Raw genomic sequence first — 20,643 nt, 5'->3', positions numbered from 1 at the left:
ATACCCTAAGATTAAGAATCGGATTAACAAACCCTAACTAGTTAAATTTGTATTAATTATATTATTATATAACTAAATATATATATGAATTATATTGAGAAATGACATGTTAAGACCTCGTTGGTGAGCCAAGGGCATTTTTTGTAATTTTGGCCTGAGAAGGGTAAAATCATAATCTTATAGTTTATCGTGCTTATGGACTATATGTTGGAAATTATTTTACCAGGATCTTAGATCTACTCACAAGTATGTTGATTAACACCCTAAATATGAACTTTTAAAACGATTATGAAATAAACACATATAAAGTATCAGAAACCTTATATTAGGTGCAGCGGAATAATATGACTCCTTCCGTTCAGATCTCTAACCCTTGTATCCTTTCTGTCGCAGAGTATTATCAAGATCTGAACCTGAATTTCTTTCTCTGATTCTTTAGTGCTGAAACTCCTTGGTGTTGAATGTCTTTCTTCACGATCTTCCTCACTATGATTGAGGTATCACTTGCTGTGTGTGGGCACCACTCTAACACTAAGTGATTTCGAAATTTCAAGGAAGAAGAAGAGTATGAAGTGGCGGCTAGGGTTTAGAAAGTGAAGGCTCAGGTTTTTCTCTGAAGGAAAGTGTGAAAGTTAAGTGTAAATTTTCTGAAGCCTTCACTATCTATTTATAGCATTCCACTAGGGTTAGGTTTGAATTATTTGACATTAAAGTAATGAAAATATCAGATGATAAACCCTATAAAAGTGGCCGGCCTAGGCAATATGGATTTGGGCCTCACTTTTTGCAATTTTGCAGTTTTATCATTTCTGCATCTCATTTTCTCAAAAACGCCAATTTTCTAATTCAACCATTTAAATGTCAATTCTAACTATTTAATAACTACAAATAATTATTAAATAATATTGTCATTTATCATATTTATTAATTGAACCATACAAAGTATCATAATTAACAAATATGCCCCTAAAACTCTTTCTTTACAATTTCGCCCTTACTTAGTGAAAAATTCACAAATAGACATAGTCTAATTTGAGAATTATAATTGATTAATCAAAACGAATTATGTGAGTCTTACAAGCAATATTATCTCAACTAGTGGGGGGACCATGGGTCTATATAACCGAGCTTCCAATAAGCAGATCAAGAATTTATAACCTAAATTCACTGACTTATTAATTCTTCGTTGAATCCACGCATAGAACTTAGAATTGCACTCTCAGTATATAAAATACTCTATATGTTCCACCATATAGGCACATCATTAGTTATCCATTGTTATAATCCTAATTTGATCAATGATCCTCTATAGGAATGATCTACACTGTAAAGGGATTAGATTACCGTGTTGGATATAATTTACCAGGATCTAGATTTACTACCATGTATGTTTCATTAACATCCTAATATGAATTCTAAAACAATGAAATAAACACATATAAAGTTTAAGAAACCTTACATTGGGTGCAGTGGAATATAATGACTCCTTCCGTTCAGATATCTAGCCCTTGATTCCTTTCTGTAGCAGAGCATTATCAATATCTGAACCTGGATCTCTTTCTCTCCTTCCTTTGAAGCTGAATCGCCTTCTTGTTGGTTGATTTTCCACAGTCTTACACACTATGATTGAGATACCACTTGATGTGTGTGGGCACTCACTCATTCAATCAAGGATTTCGAAATTTAGAGAAGAAAATAGAAGGGAAGAGGTTCGGTCTATAGAGAAAAGATAGAGGCTCAAATTTCATCTGACAAAGTTCTAGTGTGAATGAGAGCCATCACTATCTATTTATAGGTAACCACCTAGGTTTAGGTTAGAATTATTTAGCATTAAAATAATGAAAAAATAAATGATAAAACCCATAAAGTGTGGCCGTCCATGGGCTTGGATAATGGGCCTCACTTATGCAATTTTGCTGTTTTATCATTCCTGCATCTGATTTTCTCAAAAACGCCAATTTTCAAATTCAACCATTTAAATGCCAATTCTAATTATTTAATAACTAAAATTAATTATTAAATAATATTGTCAATTAATATATTTATTAATTAGACATATAAAGTCTCTTAATTAATAAATAAACCTAGAATCTCTTTTCTTTACAATTTCGCCCTTGCTTAGTGAAAATTCATAAACTAGACATAGTCTAACTTTAGAATTATAATTGATTAATCAAAATCAATTAACTGAGTCTTACAAGCAGTATGGTCTCAACTAGTATGGGGACCATGGGTCTATATATCCGAGCTTCCAATAAGTAGATCAAGAATTTATATCTTAAATTCACTGACTTATTAATTCTTCGTTGAATCCACGCATAGAACTTAGAATTGCACTCTCAGTATATAGAACGCTCTATATGTTCCACGATATAGACACGTCATTAGTTATCCATTGTTATAACCCTAATGTGATCAATGATCCTCTATATAGATGATTTACACTGTAAAGGGATTAAATTACCGTAACACCCTATAATGTATTTTATCCTTAAAACACTTAACCCTGTATAAATGATATTTCAGCTAAGTGAAATGAGATCTCCACCATTTATTTTCCTTTGGTTAAGCTCGAAGGAAATCATCCTTTACTTTCTATTTGCCAGATAGAAGCTATAGATTCCATATTTATGTTAGCGCTCCCACTCAATTGCACTACCGTGTTCCCAAAATATACGTATCACCCTGACCCAAAAGTAGGCTTAACTAACAAATCAAAGAACACGAATAACACTCTTGAGATTGAACCTAATCATATCAGGATTAAGATCATTTGATCTAGGATCAACAGGTGGTATTGAATTGAATAGATATTATGGTAAATTCTAATATATCTAATCAAAGTTCAATATCGGTCCCTTTCGATGTATATTCCATACATCTGATGCTGGTAAACTTTGCCAATGTCCTGGAAAGGACATAACACTTATCCAAGGTGTAAGAATACCTATCGCTGATTATACCATGTCAGTCTAAATCCAGTGTTCTGACAAATCAGGGAATAAACTTTCGAACATATAATTAAGATTATATTCCACTTGTTGGAATTTATTTTACCAGGATCTTAGATCTACTCACAAGTATGTTGTTTAACACCCTAAATACGAAGTTTCTAAAACGATAAATAAACACATATAAAGTTATGAAAATCTTACATTGATGCAGCGGAATTAATGTCTCCTTCCACTCAGATCTCTAACCCTTGTATCCTTTCTGTCGCAGAGTATTATCAAGATCTGAGCCCGAATGTCCTTCTCTTTGTGTGTGATCCTTCACAGTCTTCCAATCTATGATTGAGTTACCACTTGCTGTGTGTGGGCACTTACTCTATCACTAAGGTTCGAAATTTATGAAGAAGAAAAGAGAGAGAGAGTGATTTCGGCAAAAGAAGAGAAAGGGAAGGCTTAGTTTTTCTGAAGAGAAATTTTTTAACAGAAAAGGTTATTTAAAACATGTCTAAAACTTGATTTGACTGAGCCATCACTTTCTATTTATAGGCAACTACTAGGTTTAGGTTAGGAATTATTTGGCATTAAAATAATGAAAATGTCAATTTGAAAATCCACTTTAATTGGCCGACCATGGTGTGTGTAATGGGCCCCACTTGGTTTTGCAGTTGTCACAAATTTTATTTCTATTTTCTCAAAAACGCCAATTTTCTAATTCTAACCATTTAAATGCCAAAACTAATTATTTAATAACTAAAATAGATTATTAAATAATATTTTCATTTAATTTAATTATTAATTAGACATATAAAGTCTATTAATAAATAAATAAACCTAGAATCTCTTTTCTTTACAATTTTGCCCCTGCTTAGTGAAAATTCACAAATTAGACATAGTCTAATTTTAGAATTATAATTGATTAATCACAAATCATTTATTGAGTCTTACAAGCAGTATATTCTCAACTAGAATGGGGACCATGGATCTATATGCTGAGCTTTCAATAAGTGAATCGAATTTACTAAGTAAATTCCTACTTATTAATTCTTCGTTGAGTCCACTCTTAGAACTTAGAATTGCACTCTCAGACTTATATAAAGCATATTATATGTTCCACGATATATATATGATATCTCATTTAAGCATTGTTATAATCTTATTGTGATCAAAGATCCTCTATATAGATGATTTACATCGAGATGGGATAATTTTACCGTTCTCACCCCTCAATGTATTTTGCCCCTTAAAACACTTAGCTACCTGTAAATGATGTTTAGTGATCTAAGAATTAGTCACTTAAACAAGAGCTCATCCATTTACTTCTATTTAGCTAAGCTCGAAGGGAATTATCACTTGACTTCTATACACCAGTAGAAGCTATAGATTCCATATTTATGTTCAGCACTCCCACTCAATCATACTATCATGTTCCCAAAATATACGTATCACCCTGACCCAAAAGTAGGCTTAACTAATAAATCAAAGTACATGAATAGTACTCCTGAGTTGAGCCCAAACATACCAGGATTTAGATTCTTTTAATCTTAAGATCAACTACAGATATTGACTTGGAAAGATATAACGGTAAGTTTGTAATATCTTAACTAAGTTGCAATATCGGTCCAGTCCAATGTATACTCCATACATTCGAAACTAGTATACTTTACCAATGTCCTGGAAAGAACATAACACTTACTCCAAGTGTAAGTACACATCATCGCTGATTATCACATTAGTGTAAATTCAAAACACTGATGAAACAGGGACTTAGTCTTTTGATTCATATGATCACAATCACATTCCACTGTGTTGACGATACTGTAATTGTGAATAAACATATGATCTGGATTTAACTGATTTTGTGTATAAATGTAATAAACATATTAAACCATTAGCATGTAAAATTCATGCAAACATAAATCACTTCAAATTTCTTATATTGATAACTAATAAGATTGTAAAGAGTTTTATTTTGGGCATAAAACCCAACAAACTCCCACTTGCACTAACATAAAACAAAGTGTGCAAATAAGTCAATCTGATGTCTTGATCTTCAGATCAAGTGTAGTATATTTGAATCCACCCAAACTTCTGGAAACTAGTTCATAAATACATTTATGAAACATCCTTTACTATATGCATTACTCATCAAGGGATACTGAAATCCTTACTGTTTTAAAGTACATCTGAATAAACAGAAGACATATCTCTCATATTTAAAATATGGAATTGAGATAATACAGTGTAGACTTTTCTTCAGTAATATAACTTTCTGGTAATTTCGAATTTACAAAGTTATAATTGTTTTCTGGTAGAGCTTGAATCATTATAGAATAATTCCTCCACCCCCAAAGTAACCACCATCTCATAATTTCGAATGAGTTGGTGAAGATACAAGGATAACTGATATACAGTTCCTTAATATCTAACATATAGATCACTTTCATAAATCTTTCTTGAATATCTTCTAATGTTCCTTATTTGATTACATCTCAGATAGCTCCCACTCAATAGCAGATGTCTGGTTAAATAATACTTTTAACCTCTTTATTGTTTGGAGAGTTATCTAGTTGTGACTTATTAGTCTGAAACTTTAAGTTTCTTTGGAGACTAAGTCATCAACATAGCAGACTAGTATTTGAAGTGAAAAATACTTACTAGAGATTAAGTAATCAAAATTAAGATACCATAAAATTTTATGAGAATTAAGAAATCTAGGTTCAAGTCATTCGAATAGACTGAACTAGAATTCTATTATCTTATTCTCATAATTCTGATAAGTTATTTCTATCCACATGAATGGTTAGATTTGCTTTTCAGTAGTGTTCTTAAGTTCCTATCACAAGTGTCAACCTAATGAAGATGGGTAAAGAATTTTAAAATTCTCCCACTCAATTAAGGTAGTGTGAAACATTATCAAAGAACTTTTATAGGTATCATTATTTACTACAACAGTAAAACTAAATTGGAACATACAATCAAGATCAACTCAATCATACTATCATGTTCCCAAAATATACGTATCACCCTGACCCAAAAGTAGGCTTAACTAATAAATCAAAGAACATGAATAGTACTCCTGAGTTGGCTTAACTAATAAATCAAAGAACATGAATAGTACTCCTGAGTTGAGCCCAAACATACCAGGATTTAGATTCTTTTAATCTTAAGATCAACTACAGATATTGACTTGGAAAGATATAACGGTAAGTTTTTAATATCTTAACTAAGTTGCAATATCGGTCCAGTCCAATGTATACTCCATACATTCAAAACTAGTATACTTTACCAATGTCCTGGAAAGAACATAACACTTACTCAGAGTGTAAGTACACATCATCGCTAATTATCACATTAGTGTAAATCCAAAACACTGATGAAACAGGGACTTAGTGTTTTGATTCATATGATCACAATCACATTCCACTGTGTTGACGATACTGTAATTGTGAATAAACATATGATCTGGATTTAACTGATTTTGTGTATAAATGTAATAAACATATTAAACCATTAGCATGTAAAATTCATGCAAACATAAATCACTTCAAATTTCTTATATTGATAACTAATCAGATTGTAAAGAGTTTTATTTAGGGCATAAAACCCAACACCACTGTGCTGACAACACTATAATCTTTAACAAACTCATATGTTCTGGACTTAAATAGAATTCATACATTATGTACATATAATCATGAAATAAATCATGTGAACCATGCAACATTAAATGTTATTTATGATCTATATTAATAAGTAAATCTGATTATATTGAAATGAGTTTCATTTAGGGCATAAAACCCAACATACCGTTACACCCTACAATGTATTTTATCCTTAAAACACTTAACCCCGTATAAATGATATTTCAGCTTATGTGAAATGAGTACTCCACCATTTAATTTCGTTTGGTCAAGCTCGAAAGAGATCATCCTTTACTTACTATTCGCCAGATAGAAGCTATAGATTCCATGTTTATGTTAGCGCTCCCACTCAATTGCACTACCGTGTTCCCAAAATGTACATATCACCCTGACCCAAAAGTAGGCTTAACTAACAAATCAAAGAACAGAATAACCTCTTGAGATTGAGCCTAATCATAACAGGATTAAGATCATTTGATCTAGGATCAACTAGGCGATATTGACTTGAATAGATATTACAGTAAGTTTAATAAATCTAAGTCAAAGTTCAATGTCGGTCCCTTCCGATGCATACTCCATGCACCCAACCTGAGCTTTACTTTAACCAATGCTCTGGAAAGAACATAGCATTTCTCCAAATGCAAGTAAACTCTGTTGTAGATTATCATATCAGTAAAACCCTGTGTCTGATAAATCAAGGAAACTTTATTTACATAGTCATGTTTACTTTCCAATATGTTGACAACACAATAAATAGGATCAAGTATGTGAAAAGGGTTTCAGATGAATTTATAAATCAAATAGACAAGCAATTGATAAGATGAACCAAAACATACAAATGAATGAAAAATACCTCTGTATCTTTATTGATGTTGAATAAACTGGATTACATTGAAATGAAGTTTTATTTAGGGCATAAAACCCAACAAACTCCCACTTGCACTAATATAAAACAAAAAGTGCATTTCAAATAATCTCAACACCTTGATATACAAATCAAGTGTAGTAGTAGTAAACTCCTCGTAATAGGATCTGAAAGGTTGAATTAAACACAACCTTTTCTCCACCATTACTCTTCCTTAATCACAAAATCATTGATAATGTGAAATTCCTCTCTATATGTCTACTCTTTTTGGGATACTGGATTCTATACCTTTGGCAACCACTTTTGGTTATTCAGGAAATAACACTAGTAGTTAAGGCAATTTGGAATGGTGCCAAAAATGTATAGAACTTTCCTTAGACTGAATAAGTACCTTTCCTGCAACTTTTACATTCAGCCCCTTTCTGGTAGACCTAGAGACTTCAGATAGGTTTTTACACTTATCCAAAATCACTATTCCACCCCAGAGTAATCACCATCTTATTTCTAGCACAAAGGCAAATCTGGAAATCTGATGTGGTGTAGTCTAAGAGTTTTAAATACACCCTTATAGACTAACATATAGTTCCTCATGTTGATCAGACATGAGGTAAGCTACCCTGCCTTGTGTTATTCTCACAATTGGCATCCAACAGGGCAATTAATTACCATAAGTTGTACTCACCCATGATAAACTTATAACCTGCAAGTGATATGCTCACACAAGCAGCAAGACCCTAATATTATTCTCATGCTAACGATGCTCACAAAATATAAGGAAATCACAACACAATCAAATTAAATAGAAACCCATCCCAAGTTGTATGCATAACATACACCCTGTCTACAAATGTCCACTCTTCTTACCTCAGTTGCTAAGACCACACTTGCTACCTCGAGCACCTCAACGAATTTCCTTGTTGAGAACAAGATCCTAAACATTCATTAACACAACAATACACTCAAAATACATTCAAGTATGAATCTCTAAACTCAAACAGAAACTTACGTAAAAATACGTAACACATAGGTCCATTTCACTTGCATGACACACCATACATAAGCGTTTATTATTTTGATTCACACAAACATATTGCATGGCCTCAATCAAACATTCTCAACGTAAAACATGAATTCATACAACACCTTTTTACGTAAAATTTACTAAAATACTATTTATTCTCATTAAAACCCAAATAAATAGTTAATTAATCACCAATAATTATAATAAATACCTACAACAACTAATAAATAATAAAACCTATTCCATTTGATATCATAGACAGTAAATGGTATTACAAAAATATATTTTACTATTTTAACAACACTTATCCATTTTTCATAATTAACTTAAGCATTAATTAAGTAAATTCATGAAAAATACCAAAATTGATTAAAAACCAAATCTAACTCCTCTAACACAGTTTATAATCTGTACTAAGTCATAAAGAATTTTCTTTGAATTTTCTAAGCAACTTAGGTATTTTTCATAATTAAAATCAGAAATAACATCAATAATTCATGAAAAATACATAATCGCCTGAAAATTCAATCTACCAATTTTATAACAGTTTATATATCATAGACCAGCATATAAAATAAAACTAGATTTTTCTGAGCAATCTAAGTATTTTTCATAATTAATATATGAAATATACTAAATAATTCACAATAATTCCAAATAAATTCAGAAAATTATGAAACTTCACCAAGCACCTTAGAATAAAATAAGGAATCAAAATATACAAAAATATTTAAGAAAAACACCTCAGAAACGGTCAGAACGTGGTTGCCAGCGTTCTCGTCGGTTTCGTCGCCGGTAAAGTGTAACTTTGTCTCCGATTGCTCTTGAAGTGTCCTTTCGATTGGGGAAGCTCTCCACAGTGCTCAGGACCTCAAAACGATCAAGAAAAGTGGTCCGAGAAGGCAGGTCGGGGTCGTCTTCTTCGTTGGCGGTGTACCGTCTTTAATGGAGTCAAAATGTTGGTTTTTCATTTTGGACGTTAAAGCTTCGTTTTCTTACGTTAAAAACGATCCTTAGGGTCCCATGCACTCGTATATAACCTCCCTCGACCCAGGAACAAGCTTAAACACGTTTGAATTCGAGTCCGTATCCAAGCCGCACCTTTGAAGCTTCAAAAATGGCAAATCTCAAAACGATGACTTCCGCCCCTTATACCACATTAAAAAGCTTCCTTAGGTCGTATATAAGTGATCCCAAACCCCCACTTTCACCCAGGTTGCACTCCGCTTGAAGAAACAAAATTTTTCGGTATCGTATACGCCGTATACGTGCTCTCTCTCTCTCTCTCTCTCTCTCTCTCTCTCTCGTTGGTTCTCTGTTTTGGGTGTACGAAAATAGAGCTTAAAACCTAATTTTTATCGTGTTTAAACCCAAGCAAAATATCGCTTTGAACCGAAGTGGAACGATTCCCATTCCACAAAAATCTCGGTTGTTACGGGACGGTTCTACATAATATCGTATATATGCATATGTATATACAAAAAACAAAAAAACGATATAATAATAATAATAATAATAATAATAATAATAAGAATGATGATAACCATAATAATAAGAATGATAATAATTATAATAATACGAATGATAATATTTATAATAATAGTAATAATAATAATGATAATAATTGTGTTAAATATACCCTTTAACACTATAATAATATTTACCAATATTATTATAGTAAAATAAAAATCTCAATACTATTATAAGTTAACATTCATTATTATTATTATTCCCACACTAATAATAATATGTACCAAAATCAAACAAATCACACACCCATATAATAATATCCAGATATATATATTTATTAGGCATTATGCACATGCGAATAATATAAATATTATTTCATCATAAAAATAATCCCATACATATTTAAATCCATAAATATGTAAAATAATAAAATATACTCTCAGCTAAATAAAATTACAAAAATACCCTTTCGGAGTTAGCGGATATTACAATTATCCCCCTCTAAAAGAAAATTTCGTCCCGAAATTTTACTCAAATAATTCTGGATATTGTTCTCGCATATCAGACTCTAGCTCCCAAGTAGCTTCCTCAACCACGCTGTTTCTCCATAGGACTTTCACCAAGGTAATTGTCTTATTTCTCAAAATCCTATCCTTTTGATCAAGAATCTTTACCGGACGTTCATTGTAGGACAAATCTTCCTGCAAACCCAGTGTTTCATAGCTCAAAACATGCGATGGGTCTGACACATATTTTCGAAGTTGGGATACATGAAATACATTGTGCACCCCAAATAATGATGGCGGTAAAGCTATTCTATAAGCTACACTGCCTACTCTGTCCAATATCTGAAATGGACCAACATATCTGGGACTTAGTTTCCCTCTCTTGCCAAATCTCTTCACTGAGAGTCCTTTTAGTGGTGTCACTCGAAGAAACACATGATCACCCACTTCGAACTCAATGTCCCTCCGCTTCAGGTCTGCATAAGATTTCTGTCTGCTCTGAGCTGTGATCATTCTAGCCCTGATCTTCTGAATAGCTTCGTTGGTGTGCTGAACTGCATCTGGCCCTAGGAGTTTGTTCTCTCCCAACTCATCCCAATGCAGTGGAGACCTGCATTTTCTTCCATACAACATCTCATAGGGTGCTACCCCGATAGTAGACTGATAGCTGTTGTTGTAAGAAAATTCAATCAAAGGCAGGTATTTGCTCCATGATCCTTGGAAATCTATCACACATGCCCTCAACATATCTTCCAAGATCTGATTTGTTCTCTCAGTCTGACCATCTGTCTCTGGATGATATGCAGTACTGAACTTCAATCGAGTTCCCATTGCTCTCTGTAAGCTTTTCCAAAAAGATGAAGTAAACCGAGCATCTCGATCACAAACAATAGAATACGGTGCCCCATGTAATCTCACAATCTCATTCACATACAAATCAGCAAAATGGTCCATGGAGTAAGTCATGCGTACTGGTAGAAAATGGGAAAATTTTGTATACCTATCGACGACTACCCAAATGGCGTCATGCTGTTTTTTAGTCTTAGGTAACCCAGTCACAAAATCCATGGAAATCTCTTCCCACTTCCATTCAGGGAGTTTCAGTGGTTGTAATAATCCTGCTGGTCTTTGATGCGCTGCTTTAACTTGTTGGCATGTTAAGCATTTGACCACAAATTCAACTACATCCTTTTTCATACCAGGCCACCAATACAATGCTTTCAGGTCATGGTACATTTTAGTGGTCCCGGGGTGAACTAAATAAGGTGCAGTATGAGCTTCTACCAATATCCCCTTCTTGAGCTCATCATTATCGGGCACATAAATTCGTCCCTTGAACCGAATTAATCCCGTGTCTGATATTTCATAATCTTTGGCGTTACTATTCAAAATTTCTTGTTTTAGTTCACTGAGCTTTTGATCTGTTGTCTGTCCCTCCTTAATTCTTTCTAACAAAGTTGATTGAAGTGTGACCTTTGCAAGCTGCCCTGTGATAAACTCTATACTAGCTCGTTCCATGTTTCCACTAATTCCCTTGATACTCTTTGTAAAGTGGAAACTAGTCCTGGAGCTCTACGGCTGAGTGCATCCGCTACCACATTGGCTTTACCAGGATGGTACATTATCTCGCAGTCGTAGTCTTTGACCAACTCCAACCATCTCCTCTGCCTCATGTTTAACTCCCTCTGGGTGAAAAAGTACTTTAAACTCTTATGATCAGTGTAGATTTCACATTTCACTCCATAGAGATAATGACGCCAAATTTTTAGTGCAAAAACCACTGCAGCTAATTCTAGGTCATGTGTCGGGTATCTCTGTTCGTATTCTTTTAATTGCCTTAAAGCGTTAGCAATTACCTTCCCTTCTTGCATTAGAACACAACCTAACCCTTGTTTAGATGCATCACAATATACCGCAAATTGTCCCTCTTCTATTAGTAAACTGAGGATTGGTACCGAAATAAGTCTATTCTTCAACTCTTGGAAGCTTTGCTCACACTTGTCTGACCAGGAAAATTTTAGATTCTTCCTAGTTAATTCTGTTAAGGGTGTTGCTATTTTTGAGAACCCCTCAACAAACCTTCTATAATAGCCTGCTAAACCCAAAAAGCTTCGAACCTCTGAGGTGGTCTTTGGTCTAGGCCATTCTTTCACTGCAGCAACCTTGGTAGGATTTACTTTTATTCCCCCGTTAGTGACAATGTGGCCCAAAAATGCAACCTCGGACAACCAGAACTCACATTTTTTGTACTTGGCATACAATTGATGTTCTCTCAGTCGCTGCAAGGTCAAGCGTAAGTGCTCCTCATGTTCCTCCTCTGTCTTAGAATAAATCAATATATGATCTATGAATACAATGACAAACTGATCCAGATATTCCTTGAAGACTCGGTTCATGAGGTCCATAAAAGCTGCTGGGGCATTTGTAAGTCCAAATGACATCACCATGAACTCATAATGCCCGTATCTCGTTCTGAAGGCTGTCTTCGGTATGTCTTCATTTTTGATTCTTAGCTGATGATATCCTGAACGAAGATCAATCTTAGAAAACATCTTTTTCCCTTGAAGCTAGTCAAACAAGTCGTCAATCCTCGGTAATGGGTACCGATTCTTTATAGTCACCTTGTTCAGTTCTCGGTAATCTATGCACATTCTCATAGTACCGTCTTTCTTTTTAACAAATAGAACTGGTGCGGCCCACGGAGAGTAGCTAGGTTTGATAAACCCTAACTTAAGCAATTCTTCCAACTGTATTTTGAGTTCTTTCAATTCAGATGGTGCCATTCTATATGATGCGCGTGAAACTGGTGCTGTGTTGGGCACTAATTCTATCACAAATTCGATTTCTCTGTGTGGTGGTAACCCGGGTAACTCCTCTGGAAATACATCAAGAAACTCAGCAACTACCCGTGTTTCCTCCGGCTTTCTTTCAATTTTCTTGGTGTCATCAACCACATTAACTAGATACCCTAAGCACCCACGCTGCAATAGTTGCCCAGCCTTCATTGCCGAAATAATAGGGGTGCGAGGTTTCTTTCCTACCCCCCTGAACTCGAATGTCTCTCCATCTTCTGGTGTGAAAACAACTTTCTTTTGCTTGCAGTCAATTTATGCTCCATATTTGGTAAGAAAATCCATGCCCAAGATTACATCAAAATCAAATAAATCTAATACAATCAGGTCTACAAATAATTCTCTACCATCTATCCTGACAGGTATACCCCTAAGCCAATTTTTAGAGATTACAACCTACCCAGATGGTAACATGGTCTCAAACCCCACAGTAAATAATTCACTCGGTGTATTTATATGATTAATAATTGTGCTAGGAATAAAGGAATGAGTTGCACCAGAATCAAACAAAACTTTACAAGTGGTGTTGGCCATAGGAATCTGACCTGATACAACCGAAGGACTGGCCTCAGCTTCTGCTTGAGTGATGGCAAAAACTCTGGCTGGAACATACTTGTCATCTTTCTTGGGTTCTGCTCTGTTCCCAGTCTGTCCCCACAGTGGGCAATTGCGTTTGATGTGTCCTTCTTTTCCACATTTGTAGCATGCTTTTGCGCGACACTCGCCGAGATGACGTTTGGTACATTTAGGGCATTCTGGAATGTTTCGCCCACTGCTGCCATTAAATCGTTGGTCGTTATCAGTTTTGTACCTCTTGTCTTGACTTGGCTGCCCGGACTGGTCCTGTCCCCGTTTCTTGTGGTCATTAGAATTGGCTCCACCTTTCTTAGATTCTCTCCTGGCAGCATTTTCCTTCCAAATTTTGTTTGCACTCCGCTCAGCCGTAAGAGCCATTTCGACAACTTGAGCATAACTGAATTGACCCCTTGACACAATTTCCACATCTCGAGCCACCATTGGTTTCAAGCCTTCCACAAATCGATGTGTTCGCACTCTATCAGTAGGTACCAGATCTGGAGCGAATTTCGCCAATCTATCAAATTTTTGTGCATACTCAGTCACAGTAAGACTCCCTTGGACTAATCCAGTAAATTCATCGACCTTTGCTGCTAGAACTGCTGAGTTATAATACTTCTCATTAAAGACCCTTTTGAAATCATCCCAGTTCATGGTATCTACATCCTTTGTTTGTTCCACCACCTCCCACCAGATACGAGCATCTTTTCTCAGCATGTAAGATGCACACTTCACTCGGTCATTCCCATCGACCCTTAGCATCTGCAAAATGCTTTCTATGCGACTTATCCACTCCTCAGCCACTACCGGGTCTATGCCTCCCTCAAACTCAGGTGGGTGTTGTTTTCGAAATCTCTCTGCTAACAACTCATGTCTAGCCTCTGTAGCAAGATATACCACTACAGCTGGTGGGTCTCTATTTTCTGCATCCTGCCTTATTTGGACTGGCGGCTCCGGTTGACGTCTCAACTGACGAAGTTCTTCTTCCTGCCTATGAATGATTCCTTCCAGTGCGGCAAGGCGCTCTTCCCATCCCTGTGGTGCTTGAGGTGGTTCATTGATCCCTCCATCATCTCGGCCTCTATCTCGGCCTTGGCCTCGACCTCGACCTCGACCCACTCTAACTGACCTTCTAGGAGGCATTTCTAAACTCCTGAACCACACAAACCAAAACACATCAAGATCATTTTGATCATCAATTTTACATCAAAAGAATATTACACTCCCACGTACAGATATTAAAGGCAACTTAATTATAAGTAATAACCACTTACAATACAGTGAGTCGAGCTCGTCTCATGGCGGTGAACTTTACATGTTAGGGCTAACCACATTCTTTAGGACCGTATTGCTCTAATACCATATTGTAACACCCCGATTTCCCGATATGTCACGTAGGATAGTCCGTATAAAACAATTTAATAAGATAAAGACAATCAAACACTTCTTTATTGAAAAAAAAATATCCAAGCATGAGATCTCATTGTTTAAAACAAAATACTTTTAGTACTGTAAACTTAAATAAGAACTAGTTTAGTCAAAATAATAGTTCCAAAATATTTAGCAATTAAAAACATTAAAAGCAAAATACTGTGCCAGCCCCCTAACATGCGGTCCACGCCTCGAGCTCTTCCATCTCACTGCTTAGCTTTACCCTTACCTGCACACAGAGTACCCGTGAGCTAACGCCCAGTAAGAAGAGCTATGTAGGACATAACCCTCCTAACTAGTTACTTGACATAAGTTACTCTTTAACATTAATCAACAGTAATTCACATTCCATTAATATATCCACAACGCATGTTGTTCTCACATGCACAAATCAAGTCTCATATCGCACATTATACTCACATACGATAATCAACTATACGCTCATGTTGATCAGACATGAGGTAACCTGCCCTGCCTTGTGTTATTCTCACACTTGGCATCCAATAGGGCAATTAATTACCATAAGTTGTACTCACCCATGATAAAGTTATAACCTGCAAGTGATATGCTCACACAAGCAGCAAGACCCTAATATTATTCTCATGCTAACGATGCTCACAAAATATAAGGAAATCACAACACAATCAAATTAAATAGCAACCCATCCCAAGTTGTATGCATAACATACACCCTGTGTACAGATGTCCACTCTTCTTACCTCAGTTGCTAAGACCACACTTGCTACCTCGAGCACCTCAACGAATTTCCTTGTTGAGAACAAGATCCTAAACATTCATTAACACAACAATACACTCAAAATACATTCAAGTATGAATCTCTAAACTCATACAGAAACTTACGTAAAAATACATAACACATAGGTCCATTTCACTTGCATGACACACCATACATATGCATTTATTATTTTGATTCACACAAACATATTACATGGAATCAAACAAACATTCTTAACGTAAAACATGAATTCATACAACACCTTTTTACGTAAAATTTACTAAAATACTATTTATTCTCATTAAAACCCAAATAAATAGTTAATTAATCACCAATAATTATAATAAATACCTACAACAACTAATAAATAACAAAACCTATTCCTTTGGATATCATAGACAGTAAATGGTATTACAAAAATACATTTTACTATTTTAACAACACTTATCTATTTTTCATAATTAACTTAAGCATTAATTAAGTAAATTCGTGAAAAATACCAAAATTGATTAAAAACCAAATCTAACTCTTCTAACACAGTTTATAATCTGTACTAAGTCATAAAGAATTTTCTTTGAATTTTCTAAGTAACCTAGGTATTTTTCATAATTAAAATAAGAAATAACATCAATAATTCATGAAAAATACATAATCGCCTGAAAATTCAATCTACCAATTTGATAACAGTTTATATATCATAGCCCATCATATAAAATAAATCTAGATTTTTCTGAGCAGCCTAAGTATTTTTCATTATTAATCTATGAAATATACTAAATAATTCACAATAATTCCAAATAAATTCAGAAAATTATGAAACTTCACCAAGCACCTTAGAATAAAATAAGGAATCAAAATATACAAAAATATCTAAGAAAAACACCTCAAAACCGGTCAGAACATGGTCGCCGGCGTTCTCGTCGGTTTCGTCGCCGGTAAAGTGTAACTTTGTCTCCGATTGCTCTTGAAGCGTCCTTTCGATTGGGGAAGCTATCCACAGTGCTCAGGACCTCAAAACGATCAAGAAAAGTGGTCCGAGAAGGCAGGTCTGGGTCGTCTTCTTCGTTGGCGGTGTACCGTCTTTAATGGAGTCAAAATGTTGGTTTTTCGTTTTGGACGTTAAAGCTTCGTTTTCTTACGTTAAAAATGATCCTTAGGGTCCCATGCAGTCGTATATAACCTCCCTTGACCCAAGAACAAGCTTAAACACCTTCGAATTCGAGTCCGTATCCAAGCCGCACCTTTGAAGCTTCAAAAATGGCGAATCTCAAAACGATGACTTCCGCCCCTTATACCACATTAAAAAGCTTCCTTAGGTCGTATATAAGTGATCCCAAACCCCCACTTTCACCCAGGTTGCACTCCGCTCGAAGAAACAAAATTTTTCGGTATCGTATACGCCGTATACTTGCTCTCTCCCTCTCTCTCTCTCGTTGGTTCTCTGTTTTGGGTGTACGAAAATAGAGCTTAAAACCTAATTTCTATCGTGTTTAAACCCAAACAAAATATCGCTTTGAACCGAAGTGGAACGATTCCCATTTCACAAAAATCTCGATTGTTACGGGATGGTTCTACATAATTATTGTATATATGCATATGTATATACTAAAAACAAAAAAAACGATATAATAATAATAGTAATAATAACCATAATAATAAGAATGATAATAATTATAATAATACGAATGATAATAATAATAATAATAATAATAATAATAATAATAATAATAATAATAATAATAATAATAATAATAATAATAATAATAATAATAATAATAATAATAATAATTGTGTTAAATATACCCTTTAACACTATAATAATATTTACCAATATTATTATACTAAAATAAAAATTTCAATACTATTATAAGTTAACATTCATTATTATTATTATTATTCCCACACTAATAATAATATGTACCAAAATCAAACAAATCACACACCCATATAATAATATCCAGATATATATATTTATTAGGCATTATGCACATGCCAATAATATCAAATATTATTTCATCATAAAAATAATCCCATACATATTTATATCCATAAATAAGTAAAATAATAAAAAAATACTCTCAGCTAAATAAAATTACAAAATACCCTTTCGGAGTTAGCGGATATTACATGGTCCCTCAGCCTTAGCCTTGCCCTTACCTACACATGAACATAGCACTGTGAGTCGACAGACTCAGTAAGAAAAGCATAAAACATAAACATACATAAATCCCGGGTTATAATCAGACGCCCATACCCCTGACCATAACCCTAACTGCCGTGTCCCACACGATACTGAGTCCCGAAAGTTCATAAGACGGTACTATTGACAAGTAACAGCCTATACTTGGTACACTGGTCATACTCCAGCTGCTAGTCATACCCTAGCCTAGTCATACTCTAGCCTGTGCCGATGTGATACGTCAAATAGTACAGAACCACCAACCCTAGTATCAGCCTATACTCGGTACACTGGTCATACTCCAGTTGCTAGTCCTACTCTAGCCTGTACCGATGTGATACAATGTCAGCCTATACTTGGTACACTGGTCATACTCCAGTTGCTAGTCATACTCTAGCCTGTACCGATGTGACACAGTCGGATGGTTCGAAGCCAATATACATATCTAATGTAATCTAACAGGCTTCCTACATGCACGCTAAACATGTAATACATATGCATACTGTTATACTAATCTTACCTCAATTCCGAATTCAGGTGTGCCGGTCAACCTGACTGGAACGAACTTCACGGCGGTTTACAGGCTGCTAAACCATAACAATCACAACACTAATAAGTGATACGCTAAATCACTTCCCGGGGACTTAAACTAGAAACTAAAAGTTTCCCTATCGATAAAAAGCATGGCAATACCCCCAAATAACAAATAACATAAAAACAAGAAAATCTAGGGTTCCTGAAAATCACCCAACCGGCAGACCGGTTGCCCAACCGTAATTTCGCCCGGGAATTTCGTAACCCCATCCGAATTGGGATGTACAACCGGAATTCCGGTTCCTCGCAGACTAAACTCAAAAATTCATAACTTCATCAATTCGAACCCAAAGCATATCAAACCTTCCAGACCTGTTCTAATTACCCCTAAGAGCAAATCCAAAGCAAGAGAACCAAGCTTCAATCACAGAAACTCAATTCACCATTAAAGCTCGAAGCTTTGAGTTCAAAACTCAAACTTGGTTAAATCTAACTAACATGCATCCAAACTAGCTCAAATCTTCCTAAACATGCATATAATAACTTCAGAAAACAACATCAAGCATCAACAACCACTCTAGCAACAGATTTATTTATTTCACTTTGAAAAGCATAGTTTTTGAACCAAAACTCTAAATTAGTTTCAAATCAACCCAACATGCATCAAAACAGTTTCATTCCACTCAATTAAGCAAGATTAAACCTTTGAAAATAACCCATAAACACAGCAGCAACAATGAACCAAAACTAAGCATGCAACCTATCCATTTTCCTCAAAAATTCAAGAAAACTTAAAAGAAAGCTAAAGGGAACATACCAACAACTTATGATCACAAATTTAGATTGAAACTAGCTTGAAATCCCAAGAAAATGGCCAGCTTCTTGCTGCTCCAAGAGGGCCTAAATAGAGAGAGAGAGAGAGAGAGAGAGAGAGAGAGAGAGAGAGAGAGAGAGAGAGAGAGAGAGAGAGAGAGAGAGAGAGAGAGAGAGAGAGAGAGAGAGAGAGAGAGAGAGAGAGAGAGAGAGAGAGAGAGAGAGAGAGAGAGAGAGAGAGAGAGAGAAAGTTTTGCTTTTCTTTTCAAATTTTCTAATTTTTTAAGTTTGTAAAAAAAATGAAAATAACAAGGTTCATTTTTCATTTCAGCCCATATATCAAATAACATTTAAATTCCCAATTTCTAAGTCCACTAAAGGACAAAACATAAATGGGGCAAAATAACCATTTTGCCCCTTCACACTAAAATAGCATAAAGAGCATTAAAGGGGTATTTTTGGGAAATTCTAAATTCCCGGCCAATCCCGACATTTCTAATGTCTAATAAACCGTCCCAAAATACTAACATATTGTTGGAATTTATATTACCAGGATCTTAGATCTACTCACAAGTATGTTTATTAACACCCTAAATATGAACTTTCTAAAACGATGAAATAAACACGTATAAAGTTTAAGAAACCTTACATTGGGTGCAGCGGAATTAAATGACTCCTTCTGTTCAGATCTCTAACCCTTGTATCCTTTCTGTAGCAGAGTATTATCAAGATATGAACCTGGATCTCTTTCTCTGAATCCTTGATGCTGAAACTCCTTTGCTGATGATCTTTCTTCACGATCTTCCTCACTATGATTGAGGTATTGCTTGCTGTGTGTGGGCACTACTCTAATCACTCAGGTAATTTCGAAATATGAAGGAAGAAGAGAGAGAGAGAGAGTGGCGGCCAAGGAAACTAGAGAAGGCTCAGGTTTTTCTGATTCAGAAGTGTCAGAAGAAAAGTGTGTTTTTCCTGAAGCCTTCACTATCTATTTATAGCATTCCACTAGGGTTAGGTTTGAATTATTTGGCATTAAAATAATGAAAATATCAGTTTAAATTGCCTACAA

The 20,643-nt window shown here is 35.0% G+C and overlaps 1 protein-coding gene across 1 annotated transcript; it reads right to left on the bottom strand.

Moving 5' to 3' along the window:
- Window positions 1-8,316: 8,316 nt before the first annotated feature.
- Window positions 8,317-14,332, bottom strand: LOC133031152 (uncharacterized). The gene is made up of 2 exons (XM_061104565.1): window positions 13,852-14,332; window positions 8,317-8,388 (listed from the first exon to the last, which is right to left on the bottom strand). Exons 1-2 carry the CDS (start codon window positions 14,321-14,323, stop codon window positions 8,345-8,347), a joined length of 516 nt encoding a protein of 171 aa, XP_060960548.1. The 5' UTR covers window positions 14,324-14,332; the 3' UTR covers window positions 8,317-8,344.
- Window positions 14,333-20,643: the final 6,311 nt, after the last annotated feature.

Source organism: Cannabis sativa, chromosome 9 (assembly GCF_029168945.1).
Source record: "Cannabis sativa cultivar Pink pepper isolate KNU-18-1 chromosome 9, ASM2916894v1, whole genome shotgun sequence".
In the NCBI taxonomy this organism is placed as follows: Eukaryota; Viridiplantae; Streptophyta; class Magnoliopsida; order Rosales; family Cannabaceae; genus Cannabis; species Cannabis sativa.
Note: the sequence above shows the minus strand (reverse complement) of the source record. Positions and strands in the feature narration are given on the sequence as shown.

Bases quoted from the DNA above. Each gene is read 5' to 3' on its own strand.
- LOC133031152 (XM_061104565.1), bottom strand. From the start codon at position 14,323: ATGGTGGCTCGAGATGTGGAAATTGTGTCAAGGGGTCAATTCAGTTAT. The intron at 8,389-13,851 runs GTCAGATTCCTA...ATGAATGTTTAG, and splicing joins CAGTCCTTCGGTTGTATCAG to GATCTTGTTCTCAACAAGGA.